General features: G+C 40.5%; 1 protein-coding gene across 1 annotated transcript; it reads left to right on the forward strand.

Annotated features, from left to right (window-relative positions):
- The first annotated feature begins 17755 nt into the window (after nt 1–17755).
- On the forward strand, nt 17756–19069 carry LOC116126314 (F-box/kelch-repeat protein At3g06240-like). The gene has a single exon (XM_031412009.1). It carries the CDS (start codon nt 17756–17758, stop codon nt 19067–19069), a length of 1314 nt encoding a protein of 437 aa, XP_031267869.1.
- Nucleotides 19070–19511: the final 442 nt, after the last annotated feature.

Below are 19511 nucleotides of genomic sequence, written 5' to 3' on the forward strand. Positions count from 1 at the left end.
AGAGGCCAGGCCTAACCCCGATATGACCTGACCGGATTAGGCCCATTCGATACAAGATACAACCGGCCCAAACCACATGGGCGCGAGCTTCCTAATCCCAGTCTATTTTCCAGACCCATGGGTGAATCCAGAGCCCACGGCCCCCTCAGAATACTTTCCTACTCCTGATCAATCTACTATTCAAGGGTTTGCATCAAAGTCATACGAGGACTCCTACTTCTACCAGGATTGGGAGACCAGACAGTCACTATATAAACAGAGGCCAGTCCTCTCACAAAGAACATGACATTACACCTTCACACCGAAAGCTTTGACTTGGGAGCTCCACATCACCGCCGTAGTCACAGTCCCCGACTAGACTTCCGATAACCTCTACTTCCTAGCCCTCACCATATTAGCCTCTCTCAGCCTTGCTGACTTGAGCGTCAGAGTGCCTATGGCAAACACCAGCCCGGTGTTTCCCGTTCGCTTTACGCGTGTGTTTCTCTACGTGTGCAGGTACAGCGAATCGCTAGTGACCTCAACCTCACGGGATCAGACTTCCCTTCCGTACAGGTAGATTTTTACGTCTACAAAAATAATTGCCTATCATTTGTAAAAACTACTCCATAATACTCAAATTGAATATTAAGGAAAATAGAAAGAAATTTGATTTTTTTTTTCAGTAGTAAAGGCCATATCATATTTTAATTTTTTAAATTAAAAAAAATTATGTAACTATGTGTGTATATATATAAACATTAATTCTAGAGATCTGAATGTTAGATGAAGAAAAAAAAAAGTTATAAATATACCCATGTGGACCTAATATTTGATGATTGAGCCCATCTTAAATTTAAGCTTGAAGGCCCAGGTCCAACACCGTTTTCTCTTTGCGGCTCTCGTAAAAATTAATTAGGATAAATAAATTGAAACCCCATAAATATTAGATTTATCTTAATACCCCTAAAATCTATAAAAATATTAATATCCCCCCTGGTTTTTAGGGGTGTTCAAAAGAACCGTTCGGAACAGGAACCGTTGGGTACCCGGGGTTTGGTTTTGGTTCGTACCCAGAACCGATCTTCAACGGGTAGGTTCTGGTTCCAAAAATCTGGAACCGTACGGTTCTAGTTCCGGTTCCGGTTCCGATTCCTACAGTCAAGAATCGAAACCGGAACCGAGAACCGGGACTGAAATAAAATATTATTAAAAAGTTGGGGGTTTTTTGTAAGTTACCTGCCACATATAAAAACTTCAGATTAGGGCAAAAAATTTCATTTTTTTTCTTCCCTTCTCACGATCTTCGTTTGCTCTTGCTCTCTGTCCACTCACTTCATATCAAGGCAAAAACTTTAGCTTTTTTTGCTTTTAATTTATTTGGTGAAGCGTGATCCTTGGAATCTAGAAGAAGACACTAAAGCACTCCAATTTCTTAAAGTAATTTCCATTTCTTTCTTTTAATTTTATTTAATCATAAATGAACTCTATATCCTTATACACTCTGATGTGTATACTGATTAATTATTGTGTAAAAAGTGGTTATCAAGTTAGCTCTGGGTTTATTTGTGATGGATTTGATTTTATATATCTGTGCTGGTGCTGGGTATTGTGAGTATTGTGTGCAAAAACTTCAAGCTAAAGCTGAGCATCATGAAGTTCAAAGTGAAAGCATGGAGCAACGGCAAAGCCTGGACAGGACTTTTATTTTAAGAAATGTGTATGCCTGTTTGAATTTATATGCGTGTAACGTGTTTGTGTTTTGGCTTGTGAGAGTTTTGTTGCTAACAAACAATGTGGTTAACCTGTTGGACAAGAATTATGTTATGAATTGGTAGTATGAGATAACAAATTGGGAAGCTTTTGAGTTCATTATTTATTAGTTAAAGTTGTTAGGCTATTGAGATGTTGTTCCGCGTTATGTATATCAGGAATTTTTATTGGACAACTCAATAAAAAAGAATAGGAATTTAGGTAGTATTATAGTGGTTAAGTGATTTTATCCCTGCATCTCTGTTGCCTTAGAATGATTGATCTTCAAGCTCTTAAATTTCAAGTACAAATTACAGAACACAAAATCTCAACAGAGAAAGAAACTCCATAGCCACGTTAATTAATCAAAAAATTGACAGCCTATACTGATCCTCTTTCTCTCAGAAAAGCATGTGACTTCGCCATGTTTTAGTTTAGCCTCTATTAGCATTTCTGCTTGGAATTTTGTCTTCCCCAAATGGGACAACATTAAACATGGCATTTTGATATGATTTTATATACTCATTGTAAACCTCTGTAGTTATTGGTGACTGAAGGTTCAGTAAAAGTTTCCTTGTAACGTATTCATACCTGGTGTATAAATTTGTCAGTCCTTGTTTGGAAGTTATTTTTAAATTATTTTAACATGGAAGTTGTTTTCTTAATGCTGTTGTTAATAGGAAAAATAAGTCTTTTTATCTCTTGTATCAATGTTGTTTTGTGCTTATGTGTAGACGGTGAATTATATCTCTTTATTTATTACACTGCTCAACTTGAATTTCGAGTGTTCTAAAACATTTGTAATTATATTTTTGCCTGTGGCAAATTTTACTGTTTTTATAGAACACAAGAGAAACAACCCATGCAGAAAGTTATGACTCAGGTAACAAAATAATATCAATCTTTTATATTCATATTTAGTTAATTTATTCCCTAATTATTGTATTCAATATTTTGAACTTACTAATTGATTTTCTTGTATTTGTTTTGTAGAAATTAATGCACATGAGGCAAGCAATTTAGAGCATGGAGCATGAGATATTTTTAGTTTTTCATATTTGGATATTGTTAATTGTTATGTTACTTATTTTATATGTTATGTAATTTCATCGTTTTAGTTTTGGAGTTTATAATTTTGAATTTGTGATTTTCAATGGAGTATTGTAATATTTTAATTTTGAATTTGTGAATTTCAATGGATCATTTTAATTTTGGAGTTTGAAATTTGAAATTTATAATTTTAATTTTGTTAATAACAAGTGCCAAGTGGGGGGTATTTGTAAGTTTTTAAGAGTTTTTTTGTTATTTTAAAAACTTTGGGGGGGATAATGAATTTTACAGGGTACCCAGAACCGGAACCAGAACTATTGTTACAGGTTCTGGTTTTGGGTATCTAGGAATCGGAACCGTCGGTTCCGGTTCCAAAATTCAAAGAACCGTCGGTTTTGGTTCCGGTTCCTTCCAAAAGTGTAGGGTACCCGGAATCAAACACCTTTACTGGTTTTATAATACGGGTAAAGAGTTGATTACTTTACGGTTCCGGTTCCTTCCAAAAGTGTAGGGTACCCGGAATCAAACACCTTTACTGGTTTTATAATACGGGTAAAGAGTTGATTACTTTAGCATAAACATGGGAGGTGTCGCTTAAAATTTTCCCTGATAATAAATGTTATAATTACGACCGTGTTTAGTTAGTCAAAGTTAAACCTTCAAATCGCTACGTCTTCTAAGAAAATCATTTGATGATTTAGTTATGATTATACTTATATGCTCAAAGTTCTTTGATCCCATCCATCAGTAATAACTAAAGCTAAAACACAGAGCATGTAAGGTGCAACTATAAGTACCTTTATAATCTCCTTTCATTATCTTATCTTTACTTATCAACTCCATTACCATTTTGGCAACCTTTAATCCCCACTTTTAAGTACAGCCGATGATAAACAACCAATATAAATTTTAAAATTATTAAACTAATTAATAAATTACATCAAATTCTGAAAAATTGAGTATTGATATACTAATTATTCCCATTATTAATAATGCTCTCAAATTCAAAGTTGATGCCCAAATTATTTTGCTTCCTTTGTGTTGCATTCAACACCGACATCCAGAGGATTTATTAACTTCCTCCTAGAACAATCTATGGTCTGCGGGATCAAATTATACTATATATAAGCCTATCAATTATCATTTATCTGCGTTTTCCACATAATTAATCTTGATTTCTTCATTGTTGTTGTATGTGACATTGGTGACAATTTGTTTATTATTGATACTTATTAACTTCTCTAGAAACTTTCACAAACAAAATATTTTCTATATATTATATTTTTTTTTTTTTATTTTTATTTTTTAGGGTTCAACAACTTTGAATAGTGCTCCACTATGTGATGCTGTAATAAGAAAAATATTATTATGTTTTTAAACCCAGCCGTCAAAATCATTATTCACTATATAAACAATCAATCAGTTGTTGGAAAATAAAGAACATCAAATCTTACTCCCTAAAATCGAATTGTCTTTAGAATATTGAATCCTAATCCACTTTAAATTGCATCTTAATTCATTTGAATAACATTGATTAATTTTTGTTAAAAAAAATCATATATATTGGGATCAAATTCCTTTTTCTCAAATCATTGGGTTCCTTCGGACTAATGAAATCCTATGCAAAATTGTTAGGGCCAAAATCGTCCTTGGTCCAACTAGAAAACGGGCCCGACAATAAGAAGAGGCCAGGCCCAACCCCGATTGACCCGAGACCAATTAGGCCCATTTGATACAGATACAGTCGGCCCAAACCACGTGGCACGAACATCCTAATCCCAATCCATTTTCCAACCACATGGCGCATCCAAAACCCACGGCCCCCTCAGAATACTTTCCTACTCTCTGATCAATCTCTTATTCAAGGGTTTGTATCAGGTCATACGAGGACTCCTACTTCTACCAGGATTGGGAGACCAGACGTCACTATATAAACAGAGGACAGTCCTCACAAAGACACTGACTTACACCTCACACCGAAAGCTCTGACTTGGGAGCTCCACATCACCGCCGTAGTCACAGTCCCCGACTAGACTTCCGATAACCTCTACTCCCCTACCCCTTACCATATTAGCCTCTCCCAGCCTTGCTGACTTGAGCGTCGGAGTGCCTACGGCAAACACCACCCTGATGTTTCCCGTTCGCTTCACGTGTGTGTTTCTCTACGTGTGTAGGTACAGCGATCGCTAGTGGCCTCAACCTCACGGGATCAGACCCCCCTTTCGTATAGGTAGATTTTTACGTCTACAGTTTGTGTGCCCACCATGGGGCCTCTAGCAATCATTTCGGCTTGATGAACCTTGCTACGTGGAGGAACATTCCATGGCGGACAATCTCGCACATGTTAACCCCGCCCGTCGAGGCCAGACTGGAGGCTTTGACCGCTCTCATGCAACAAAACACTCAAACAAGGTGGTCGCATGGAAGCTGAGTAATGCAATCCGGACCGAAAAGGCGTCCATTAGGGTTGAAAACCAGTCTCTGAAAGAGAAGGTGAGTCATTTCTATGATCTCGAGTTCTTGCCCAACCAAGTACCCCCCATCGGTTCCGCGCCCCTATCCCATCCATCAATCTTTCTCCACACCAGAGCATCGGCCCTCAGTCTCTGGTAAAAGGCCGCGTCTGTTAAGCGCACTGGCACTCGACAACTGCGTTTTGACCAATGGAGACAAAGATATGCCAACGAACACCATCCAACTGGTCATCCCAACCTCGCGATCAAGACAATCCAGTAACAGAGCCCGCATCCCAAGACCAGCCCATCCTTACCATCCCACTCACCTCCAGTCAACAACCCAAACACAAACCCATCCGGCTTGGCTCACCCTCGCGGGTTGAACGGCCAAACCAATCCAACTCTAGCACTCGAGCTTTCCATCTCGAAGGACCGAAAGACTACCAGACGACTCCCTTGACCATTCATGTAGGAGGAATATAGAACGAGTGACAATGGGAGTCATCCAACCAAAGATGAAGAAGATCCATGCTACCAGGATGCACGACAGAATGATCTATCAGACTGCCCCCGAGGGGCGACTCAACGAAATGTGCCGGGAAACGAATTTAATAGCAGACCTAGTAAGACGGATGACCCATGGTGTCCTCCTCTCCTATGGAACAAGTACTGGCCAAAGGCTGGCCAATGTCGAGACAGTGATGGACGCATTACAGGAATGTCGGTCCCACCAAGAAGAGCAAGCCCCATTATACGCTGATTCACCCTTTGTGGATAGATCGCCCTGGCTGACATGCCCCAGAAATTCACCATCCCCAACATGAAACCATATGACGGTACCATCAACCTGGATGACCACATAGCCTCGTACAAGCAGCGGATGTTCACAGTCTCAATACCCGACCGCTTAGGGAAGCCTGCAGTGGCAAAGTTTCGGTTCTAGTTTGTCCGGCCCGGCGCTCCAGTGGTACACAAACCTCCCGAACGAATCCATCGATTCATTCGCCCAGCTTACTGACACCTTTGTGGAACATTCGCCAACAACAAGAACTAGAGAAACTGTTGGCCGACCTAACCGAATATACCAGAGAAGGGAGAGCCCTAAGAGAATATGTTAGCAGATTCAACAAAGAAAAGATCTCTACCCTATCATGTAACCCCAAGACAGTTGTGGACGCTTTTAGGAAAGGCCTCCTCCTAGACGGAGAACTATACAGAACTACAAGCTAGTTTTGCACCATAATGGAAGACACTCTAGCCCGGCAGTGATCCAAATAAGATGGGAAGAAGACGAGATGATCGACGCTCATTCCATATATGAATCAAGGCGAAATGACAAGGAAGCCAGGACGTAGACTGTTAGAACACCAACACCACCCCCAGTCCAATGGCCAACCGGTCATCAAACAAGACCATCATCCAGACATTGAAGAAGCGATGGTAAAGCTAAGGGTGCATGGGCAGCGACTACCCCGAGTCCTCTGGTTGTATCGAACCACGACTCGCTCTCAACGGGCGAAACTCCATTTTCCCTCACATACGGTTTCGAAGCAGTCATCCCAGCTAAAGTATCAGTTCTGTCCACTAGGCTCCAATGGGCGGATGAGGATCAAACAGTCGCAACCTCTGCCAGAACCTAGACACAGTGCGAGCTACGAGAACGGGCGAGCATCCGCAATGTAGTCTCTCAGCAACACGGCCGCCCACATTACAGCCCGCTAAAGTATCAGTTCCGTCCACTAGGCTCCAATGGGCGAATGAGGAATCACAGTCGCAACCTCTGCCAGAACCTAGACCCAGTGGATGAGCTACAGGAACGTGCGAGCATCCGCAATGTAGTCTCTCAGCAATAGGCCGCCCGCATTACACCGCAACGTGACGATCTGCACTTCCAAGATGGTGACTGGGTCGTCCGTAGGGTCTTCCAAAACACCAAGGAAATCAACTCTGGCAAACTCGGACCTACCTAAGAGGGCCCTTACAAGATAATCAAAGAAGCAAGGAAGGGCGCCTCACAACTCCAGACCCCCAAGGGCAAAGACGTCAACAACAGTTGGAATCCGTTCACCTCAAACGCTACTACTTCTAGGTGAACTTTGTCTTTTTTTTTCTTTTTCATTTTCGTTTTTTCATTTTAAAAAGGATGAGTGGGCCTATCCACCTCCTCTTAGACAGTTGACCTCATGGCCAAAATATTTAATGAAGTACTATCCAGAAGTTTTCGTCTCCAAATCGACCCCGGTCGATGAATTACTTACACCTTCGAATCGACCCTGCTTGATTCATGATGACACCTTCAATCGGCCCTGCCCGATAAACGTACTACACCTTCAAAGCGGCCCTGCCCTATAAACATCTTACACCTTCGAATCGACCCTGCTCGATTCACAATGAACACATTCAGATCGGCCCTGCCCGATAAATGTACATACACCTTCGAATCGACCCTGCTCGATTCCCGATGACACCTTCAGATCGGCCCTGCCTGATCCTCGTACTAACATTTTCGGATCAGCCCTGTCGAATCATGAGTTTGCACCTTCGGATCGGCCTCACTCCGTCAACTCAGCATAGCTTATGACTCAGACCACCCAGTCAACCCGATCCGACCCAAAACTGAACTTCAATTGACTTCATCCATCCAGGGGACTATACACTCGGTCGCCAGAGCAAATGAATGGTCCTTACACCTTTGACAAGCAAGCACTAACCCAGCCCAACATAAGGCCTACATCCTTGGCCGCTGGGCCACTCAAAGTAACAACACGACATAGTGCACCTACAAGTAAGAAACAATGAACAGTTCGTTCATCCACGAAGACAGCACCAAAGTCAAAATAGTCAAATGTATATATATGACATCAAACAGCCCAGTTCAAAATACAAGAAGTGGCACCACGCTAGGCAAAAGGCATCACAAGCCCCAAAGTATATAAATAAAGAAAACGCTAAGCATCCTCAGCATGAGCCTCATCCTCCATTTCCGAATCAGTTGCCATGCCCGAACCGCCAGCGCTCAACCCAGCAGCCTGGTCGCGTCACATCCCCAACACCCAGTGGCCCCGGCTGGCTAATGTCAGGCATCTGCTCCTCGTCCTTCCCCCCCGATGACTATCTCCTTCTTCTAGCAATTCCTGCATGAGCTGGATGTCTTCATCTGGATCCCAATGAGAGGTCCGCCCTTCCTGTGAATTCCAGCATGAGCTCACCTCACTCGGGCCTTAATGATAGCATCATCAGCAATGGAGATCCTCACTGCTCCCTGAGGACTCAACCTCTGCGGTTTTCTTGGCCACTCTCGCCCAACTCTCGCCTCAATCTCTCGACCTCACGCTCACTATCCCTGAGCGCGCTCTGACTCTCCAGCTCATCCTCCGGGATCTGCCTCCCCCTGGCGCAAGCTAGTATTGGCCTTGGATACATCCTGTATCCGTTTTCTCGTCTCACCACAACGGACTTCCTCAAATGAAGACTACTAGTGAGTACCTGCACAAAAAACATTGCCATTAGAACAAAATTCAAGAACGAGAATATCGATATACTGTCATACTTGAACGGCATGGATACCCCCCAATCAGCGGCAGCAACTACACCCATCTGGTTAGACACGCCTCATCTGCCGGGAACAAGAAAGAGTCGGCCAGCTTGCTCATAAAGTCGCATCGGAATAGCTGTGCGTACCGGAATCATGAATGTAATCGTCCCGACCTCCTCATCCACAACTGCAGCATGGACGACCCACCCCATTGTAGGTGCTAACTCGGTAGTGTCACCAACACGTCCTCCACCCTTACATCTACCCTGGCCAACGCTCCCTCCTCCTCTCTTCTCTCGATGCCGAGCGATGGACTCGCTCGCACTCGGACGCTCAACTTCTTCATCAGTGACTCTGCAAGTGCAAACTCACTAACGGTTAGTGGTTTTAGAGCCCAGACTCACAAAAAATGAGCTGGTTGCAGTATCGACTCAAGAGAACGTCCCAAGTCTGCTTCAACGAGGGAAGGGAGTACCTCGCTGGATCGCCTCACACTGGCCCAAAAAGTGTTGGTCCTCAATTTTGACTCCGCAGCACCACTCGCCAGTCCCTCCGCTCCGACGGGATGGCCAACACCTTCTGGGTCGCAACGTCCAGGCCGTCCCCACTCTCCCAGCCCGATTATACTCAACTCTGCAAACAAAAAACACATCAAGATTTAGTAATCAAAGCACAAAGGAAACTATTAAGTTCTTACCAGTAGCTCGCCAACCACCAGGATCTCGCCCTGCCCTTCTCTCCACACAGCCTGACCCCTCATGAAGAAGTAGCAGTCTTTCCAGTTCTTATCACTGGACTGCAGGTCGATCACCAGGTGAGACTGATCTGGCTCAAGTTCAACAAGTATCGACCTTTCTCCTTATCATTCTCCTTCAGGAAGTACGAGTATAGCAGCTCGTGCAACCCAAACCTCACTTGGTTCCAAACACACAGGTCCTCCAAGGCCATCAGCAATCTCCAAGTATTCGACATAAGTTGGGATAGGGCAATCATGAAGTGTTCAGCACCTCTCAGACAGACGAGGCGAGGGACAGGCAGCCTCAACCCATCATGGAACCCTTCTCGTAACACTAATCTAACCCTATGACTCCCAGCCGACCTGTTCGTCCGACCGCAACACTGTCAACCAAACTAGGGATTGATACAAGGTCCGATGCACCACACGTCACTATCCTTCAGCAGGGCAGGTAATCTCTGGTCAATATCCCACTGCCCTATTGGCTGGGCTCTTCCTTAGAGCTACTACCGGACGAAGATGGACTACTGCCCCTCCGAGTCTTCCCTACTTCTCCTATGCCTACCGAGCCACTCGACCCAGCCTCACTCGCCCCTGAGCGGCTACACTGACTCCATTCGGTACGCCCACCAAACTCCCCCCTCAGGCATCATCACTATAGTCGGGGCACGCTCGTGCTTATCCCTTGGGTCCGCCGCAATCCCACTTGAACTAGCCGATTCAGAATCTGACATGCTGGCTTGATCGCCCAACCCAATAGATAGACCTAGCCTTGCTTCTAATTGCCAAAATGCTAAGTGTCAAGCAACCACTCGACCCGAGATACCGACCGAACAGATCGGAAGCAGGTTATCACTCGCCTCTCAATACCGATCGACCTACTCGGAAAGAAGTTCTCCTAAACCTTGTCACCCTCCCAGCCGATCGACCTGATTCTAGATCCAACACTTTCTCTGCTCGCCCCGGGTAACCGACTTGCCTTCAAACACTTAAGTTTATTCGTCATCGCTCATCGATTCATCAACTCGAAATCACCCTCTCGGTCTGGATGACCGACCGCCTCTTCAGTCCGCTCCATGTGCCCCTCTCCACCCGGTCGGATGACAGACGACCTAACCTCCCCTACAACTACCCAAAAGCGCCTTGTTCGGTCAGAAGATCGACCGAACGAACCCACACTTAACCCTTTGCCTTCACGAATCCCCGTCCAAACGTCGAAGACCACCCGGAAATGGACCAATCCACCAGAAACCCACCGAAAAATCTCAAATACACACCAATTTTTGAAAAAACACGACCTAAACACCTCAACTCCCCCTCAAAGTTCCCGGAAACTTAAAAAAAAAAAAAATTTCCAATCTCTCTTCTAAAAGCTCAAAATATCTCGCCTCTCCCAAAACCTCAGCAAAAATAAACGAACAAACATAACAGACGAAAGGGAAGTACTTACCGTAAAGCCGTCCCGAAAATTGTAGAAGGAAACCACCATTGCTTAGAAAACTGGAACAGAAAGCGAAAGAGGAAAAGAAAAAGAAAGAACAAGTTGCAGAAGAATGACAGAAAAAACACGAATGAATACGAACAGTCCATTCATCAGTTTTTATAAAGAAACCTGACAGAACGGACATGTGGCAGCTTGCTACTGCACAATGGTTAGGCGCCTCTTCGTTTTCCCACCTCGAAAGCCAGAGTCGATCCCTACCAAACACGTGGCAAGCATCTGTGGCACCTAGGAATCGCGATGCTGTACGAGAGCCGTGTTCAACCGCCCGGACTACCCGACCGAGCTAGCACACTACTCCCGCTGATCACCAGCTTGGAACTACCAGGCCTGAACTCCCTATATTGAAAAGGTAGGAGGCCTCGTCTTGTCATCCCTCCATAGTGGACGAACGGACAACCATTGTCGGAGCTCGCATATCCTTTCCACTCGATGCCCGATCCTCCTGACCGACTTAGCCCTTGACTCTTGAAGGCACTCAAAATGCCCCATACTTCCCCAGCCCAGAACACCCGGCCGACCAATTGATCAGCTTGACGGCCCGGCTCGAGCCCTTTTCAGAAGAACAGGCAGAGCCTCGCTTGTTCATCCTTCCGTAGCAGATGATGGACAATCTTTGGTCAAGGTCCGTGTATCTCATCCACTTGATCGTCCATGCATCCCGACCGAGCGAAAACTTTTAGGCTAATGAACTCCCTACTTCACTCGACCCGTATGCCGGCGAACACAGGCTATAATTGATCTCTCCTCTCCAGTCGATCTGATGTACTGAGTGAGCACGTGACCTCTGAAGCCTGCTTCTCTTACCCTTCGGCCCCTCACATCGATCTGGCACATGACTTTGCAAGGATGACATACTCCGGACTGGGAATGGATACCAACGACACCCAACCTAGGACCACCTACAACAATCAGATCAGCCATACAATGCAAGGCCATCCAGAAGAAGAATCGAGTGCCCCTCGATCGCTTCCTACTCTCTGACTTCAGAAACTCTAAACTCAGAGAGTGGGGGGCAAACTGTTAGGCAAAAAATCGTCCTTGGCCCAAATAGGAAAACGGGCCCGACAATGAAGAAGAGCCCAGCTAACCCCTTAGACCTGACCGGATTAGGCCCATTCGATACAAGATACAACCGGCCCAACCACATGGCGCGAGCTTCCTAATCCCAGTCTATTTTTCCAGACCCATGGTGAATCCAGAGCCCACGGCCCCCTCAGAATACTTTCCTACTCCTGATCAATCTACTATTCAAGGGTTTGCATCAAGTCATACGGACTCCTACTTCTACCAGGATTGGGAGACCAGACAGTCACTATATAAACAGAGCAGTCCTCTCACAAAGACATGACATTACACCTTCACACCGAAAGCTTTGACTTGGGAGCTCCACATCACCGCCGTAGTCACAGTCCCCGACTAGACTTCCGATAACCTCTACTTCCTAGCCCTCACCATATTACCTCTCTCAGCCTTGCTGACTTGAGCGTCAGAGTGCCTTGGCAAACACCAGCCCGTGTTTCCCGTTCGCTTTAACGCGTGTGTTTCTCTACTGTGCAGGTACAGCGATCGCTAGTGACCTCAACCTCACGGATCAGACTTCCTTCCGTACAGGTGATTTTTACGTCTACAAAAATAATTGCCTATCATTTGTAAAAACTACTCCATAATACTCAAATGAATATAGGAAAATAGAAAAAATTTTATTTTTTTTTCATTAGTAAAGGCCATATCATATTTTAATTTTTTAAATTAAAAAAAATTATGTAACTATGTGTGTATATATATAAACATTAATTCTAGAGATCTGAATGTTATGAAGAAAAAAAAAAGTTATAAATATACCCATGTGGACCTAATATTTGATGATGAGCCCATCTTAAATTTAAGCTTGAAGGCCCAGGTCCAACACCGTTTTCTCTTTGCGGCTCTCGTAAAAATAATTAGGATAAATAATTGAAACCCCATAAATATTAGTTTATCTAATACCCCTAAAATCTATAAAAATATTAATATCCCCCCTGTTTTTAGGGTTTTTTAATTACTTTAGACGATACTCCATCCAGCCTAACCTTAATTAAAATTTAATTTTATGGAATAAATTCCACAGGGTACATTTCAAGCCCTTACTTTATCAGACACTAGTTATATCCTACCACATTGTGGATTCCAGTCACACCCACCATATAAAAATAAATATGTGTGATAAAAATAGAGGGTAATTAAGAGAAAATTAAATATTATAATTAGTTTAAAGCATCCAGACATTATGCAGAAAAAGTTATATCAAATTTGAACCTTATAAAGTAGTCCATACCTATCTCGAAGGATTAAAGTTTTTAGAAATAATGATAAGAGGAGAGGTGTAATGGAATCTTTAAGAGAAATTTGTAATGATGTGGTTGTCTTTGTGCCCATGTATATGTTTAGTGGAACACCAGAATTTTTTTGTCAACCATCCAAATACTTTTGTGTTTCTAACCATACCCAGCTTAAAGTGCCACCTGTTATATTATTTACAGCTTTCTAATTTTTCGACTCACATGTTTTATTTCCTCAACCAACAACTATTCAATCCTCTTCATGAATTCTATCCATATAATTCTAAGAGGCTGTTTGGATCAGTTTATATAAGATAACGAGAGTAACCTTCTTTTATTTTATAAGGTTCCTGTGATTGATTTACAAGTAATAAAATATTACGATAATATTTTATTGCAAATAGTATTTATTATTGGTAATGTGAGAGGTAATCTTATTATCTTGTTAGGGGTATTATTAAAATATTATCGGGATAATTTGATTTTTCTACCCATTTTGTCCTTAATTAAAAACCATTTCGGACACAATTGCCCTCAAATACCTACTAAATAACAATTACTCAGCCCCCCTACATTTGAGAAATTAGCTAAAACACCCTAGTCACAAAAAAATTTAAAAGTTAACAAAATACCCCCAACCATCGCTAGTCGTGACTTACCACCGCCGACCGTCGACGTCAGTCGCCGTAATGGTGCACGACTGACGGGATCTAGCCGGTCATGCACCGGTAAGGCATTTTCCATGGCTAGAAACGGTGAGTTATGACATTTTTATGGTCGTGAAAAGGTAAGATCTTTGGCCGTGAAAATGGCACAGCCAAAGATCTGGCCTTTTCACGACCATATCTTAGGTCGTGAAATGGCCATAGATCTGGCTGTTTTTTGGTCATGGATTTGTGATCCATAGCTATTTTCGGCTTTGTCGGTGCACGGTCGGCCATATACTCCCAGTCGTGTGTCATTCCGTTGACTGCCGGTGGTGGCTTGGGGTAGGTGGGGGTGATTTTTTTATAAATTAAAGTTGGTTGGGGTGTTTTAGAAAAATTTCAAATGTAGGGGGTTAAAAAGAATAATTTAAAAAATAATAATAAAAAATACTATTATATTAATATTTAAAAAGGAGGGCAATTTAGTAATCTATATAACATACCCACTCATTTATCCTCCCAACCAAATATACTATTCATCAATTTATTCGAACCAATCAAACACATTTTTTAAACATTCTCAGTAATCTTTAAGGTGATCTTTTTTTCCGTTAATATAATATATCCTTATAATAAAATATTATATGATCCAAACACCCCTAAAGGGGTTGGCCTGACGGTCAAGGAGGTTTACTCCCTTCCTTGAGTTCTTGTATTCAAACTTTAGGGCTACCTATCACAATAATATTGTGGTTTATCTAGTCTTTTAGCTTTGTAGAGTGTTCCATAGACCCTTAGGATTAGTCCATATATATAATCTGAATTTTTTAATGTTAATTATCTTCATAATCTCCTGTTTGGAAAAATAAAAAACAATTGAACATATTAAACTCTGTTTTTTATTTTGTGAAAGAACCCTGCTGTGTCGAAATTTAATCAAATAAATATATATATAGATTTTATATATTTATATAAGTGAAGTTGGGTATCAAAGTGCTTAACAAGAGAAGAGTGATCATAGGGCAGGCATGTAGAAGCAATAATATAATTCAACTATATATATAAGTTGTGCATAAGAAAGAGAGATTATGAGTAGTACCATTTAGTACTAGGAGATTCTTATCCATTAACAAAAGAAAAAAAGAAAAAAATTATGAGTATGTAGAATTTACAGTGTTTTCTGATAATGAGAAAGATAGATGGAACTCTAGAGACGATCATGATTACAGATATCCCAATCCAGCAACCTAATCCTTATCAGAAAAACTCTTATTTTCTGGAAGCAGGCGTTAGATTGGAATTGGATTGTATTTGCTTTTTGTGTTTTTATATGGGAAGTTGATAGCTGATAGTTTCAGCCACCACCACCAAACCTTCCTAACAAGTAATTAACATCTCCATCTCAAAACCTTCCTACATATTAGGTTACCTACTTGTATTACGTATGATTGATGTTTTTTATATTTGAACTCCAACGCAACATTGCTTTGATTTTATAGATTCAGCAGTGCGTGATTGCCGAATCAAAGTTATAGAAAAAGCTAATACAGCTCGTTAAATCTCTTCTTCGCTACGTCTTGTAAGAAAATCATATTGATGATTTAGTTAATTAGTATTATACTTATAATGCTCAAAGTATCTTTGATCCCATCCCATCAGTAATAACTAAAGCTAAAACACAGAGCATGTAAGGTGCAACTAATAAAGTACCTTTATAATCTCCTTTCATTATCTTATCTTTTACTTAATCAACTCCATTACCATTTTGGCAACCTTTAATCCCCACTTTTTAAGTACAGCCCGATGAATAAGACAACCAATATAAATTTTAAAATTATTAAACTAATTAATAAATTATCATCAAATTCTGAAAATAATTGAGTATTGATAATGACTAATTATTCCCATTATTAATAATGCTCTCAAATTTCAAAGTTGATGGCCAAATTATTTTGCTTCCTTTGTGTTGCATTCAACACCGACATCCAGAGGATTTATTAACTTCCTCCTAGAACAATCTTATGGTCTGCGGGATCATAATTATATATATATAAGCCTATCAATTATCATTTATCTGCCGTTTTCCACATAATTAATCTTGATTTCTTTCATTGTTGTTGATCATTGGTGACAATTTGTTTATTATTGATACTTATTAACTTCTCTAGAAACTTTTCACATAAATATTTTCAATTTTTTTTTTTTTTTTTTTTTTTTAGGGTTCAACAACTTTGAAATAGTGCTCCACTATGTGATGCTAGTAAGTAAGAAAAATATTAATTATGTATTTTTAAACCCAGCCGTCAAAAATCATTATTCACTATATAAAATTCAATCCAATCAGTTGTTGGAAAATAAAGAACATCAAATCTTACTCCACTCAAAATCGAATTGTCTTTAGAATATTGAATCCTAATCCACCTTTAAATTGCATCTTAATTCATTTGAATAACATTGGATTAATTTTTGTTAAAAAAATCAATATATATATATATATATTGGGATCAAATTCCTTTTTCTCAAATTCATTGGGTTCCTTCCGACTAACGAAATCCTATGCAAAATAATTGCCTATTATTTGTAAAAACTACTCCAGAATACTCAAATTGAATATTAAGGAAAATAGAAAGAAATTAAATTTTTTTTTTTTTTCAGTAGTAAATGCCATATCATATTTTAATTTTTTAAATTAAAAAAAATTATGTAACTATGTGTGTATATATATAAACATTAATTCTCTAGAGATTCGAATGTTAGATGAAGAAAAAAAAAAAAAAAGTTATAAATATACCCATGTGGACATAATATTTGATGATTGAGCCCATCTTAAATTTAAGCTTCAAGGCCCAGGTCCAACACCGTTTTCTCTTTGCGGCTCTCGTAAAAATTAATTAGGATAAATACACTGAAACCCCATAAATATTAGATTGATTTAATACCCCTAAAATCTATAAAAATATTAATACCCCCCCTGGTTTTATAATACCGGTAAAGAGTTGATTGCTTTAGCATAAACATGGGAGGTGTCACTTACAGTTTTCCCTGATAATAAATGTTATAATTACGACCGTGTTTAGTTAGTCAAAGTTAAACCTTCAAAATCATCACCCTAGAATTAAATCTTAATGATTTCAACATGTGCTTCAACTTTATTATGAATGCTTATAAAACCTGAGTAGGGGAAGTAAAAGATAAGGAAAAACAAAAATTGATTTGAATGACAACTTTTTTTTTTTTTCCAGAAAAATCCAAACCAGCTTCGGAGACGTTACCGTAGATTGCGTGGACTGAGGTGATCATCGATTCTGCAAATTAAGTAATAAGCTCTTTCTTGACGTGGTTGTGAGATAAGAGTTCTAGGAGAAACGTGGAGCTATCCTGTCTTGCATGTTAATTTCCTTCACAACAAGTGTCTTACCTTCAACACCTCATACAATACAATGAGCTTGCCAATTGAAATCCTTACTATTCATTACTGAAAACAATAATACAACACTTGGGCATCTGCATGAAGGGCATTTTGATGTTATCACTAATAACTCCATGACACATTTTGTTAAATAGAAGCTAAAGCTGATTTTTTCATCAACAGCTGGATGTCCTTTCGCTTTTTTTTTTTTTTTCTCTCACCTTGGTTCTTTTAGGTGTCATAGTTGTGCCATCTTCTTTTTCAGGTTCCAGTTCTTGAATTTGTTTGCTTCATTCCTCTTTCTGTTTTTTTATCTATCTCCCAATGGGAACCACTAATTCTCAAGGGGAAGAATTGATGAAAAACATAATGTCCCAAAACCTTCCTAATGAAATTGTGATTGATATCCTGTCAAGGTTGCCAGTTAAGTCCATTGTCAAGTTTAAGTGTGTAAGCAAGCCTTGGCGCTCTTTGTTTACTGACCCTAAGTTCATTGAGTTGCATCTCAATCGAGCTATTGCCAAAAACAGCCATTGCCTTCTGGTGCGGCATGTGGCTGACCCAGATGAAAAGATTTACTCAAAATGGAATAAAGCAATACTTGGGGATATTAATAAGCTCGAAGTTCCCCTTCAGAATAAAGGGAATAATTACTTAACAGTGAAATCCGGAAATTCAATGATTTGTGTGGGGAGATACTGGGATGATGAAGAGATTTACTCTTTCCGGAATGCTGAAACTTTTGAAGAACTTGCAAGGCTAGAAGTTCCTGGACAAAGCATAACCAATTATTTCTCAATTGTGGGGTGTAGCAATGGATTAGTTTGTCTCAATGAGGCAAATTTTAATGGCTCATATCACAGCCTTAACTCATTTTTCTGGAACCCAGCTACCAGAGAATTCAGAGCCCTTCCAAAGTACTTCATCAACAAGTTCACCAGCTCACTCGTTGTGGTTGGTCTTGGATTTGCATTTGTTCCCATAACCAATGACTACAAAGTGGTGAGGATTCTCTACTTCATTGAAAGCAAAGTTCATGAAGTTGAGGTGTTTTCACTAAACACAGATTGCTGGAGTAAGGTTGATGCAGACATCCAGTGCAACATCACCAGTCAACTTTCACAAGCATATGTGAATGGATCATCACATTGGATGGCTACTAAGAGGGATGATGATGGTAATCCTCATTACTCCATCTTGTCATTCAATATGGTTGAAGAAACTTTTGGCATGTTGATGCTGCCCAAATGCTGTGAGAAAGATCACTTTCCTATGCATAAATTGCTTACAATGTTTGAAGGATCTCTTGTTGTGGTTGTTTACAATCCTTACCAGTTGAATAAGAGTTGTGACATATGGGTTATGAACGAGTATGGAGTGGCAAAGTCTTGGACTAAAACATTCTCATTTGGAAATGAAGTTGAAGTCATGATACCATTAGGCATATTTGATAATGGTGAAATAATAATGGAAAAGGAGAAAGATGGGGAGCTATATTCATTTGACCCAAGGGCTAAGCAAAGAAAGAGTCTGAGTATGTATCAGCCTGCTCGCATTGTCAAATACATAGAGAGCCTAGTATCTCCCCAAGGAAGAAATAGTATTGGTGGTTCAGTTTCTGCTCCTTCCACCAGTCAGGTTGAGACTGGAGTGGTCATTCAACAGCAAAATGGAAGTGTCTAAAATTTAAAGATGCAATCATGCAATGCATAGCTTCTTTGTGGCCTTTTTTTGCAAGTGTTTACTTAGTTGCTCTGTACTTGGGAGTTTGGTTGTATGTGGTAATTGTCCTTTTTAAATCAGTTTACCATGTTGGGTGGAATATATATCAGCAGCCAGACAACTCAGGAATAATTTATAAAGTAAATGTGCGCATCAGGAATTCACCTCACTTAATTGATGGAATGTGTAACGTTTATTTCTTTTCAGCTATCCATATCCAAAGACAAACCTGGCTTTCTGAAGATCGATGCTTTCCATTTTATGATTAAACAATTCATAATCACTATGTTTCAACACATCCGGAACAGGACCGTGGACAAATTCATCTGCTATAGCAACAAATTAACATTAAGAAATAATACAACCTGAGATTTCCATGTTTCATCTGAAAATGTTATAGAGG

The sequence above is a fragment of the Pistacia vera genome, unplaced genomic scaffold (genome assembly GCF_008641045.1).
Source record: "Pistacia vera cultivar Batoury unplaced genomic scaffold, PisVer_v2 Contig179, whole genome shotgun sequence".
Taxonomy (NCBI): Eukaryota; Viridiplantae; Streptophyta; class Magnoliopsida; order Sapindales; family Anacardiaceae; genus Pistacia; species Pistacia vera.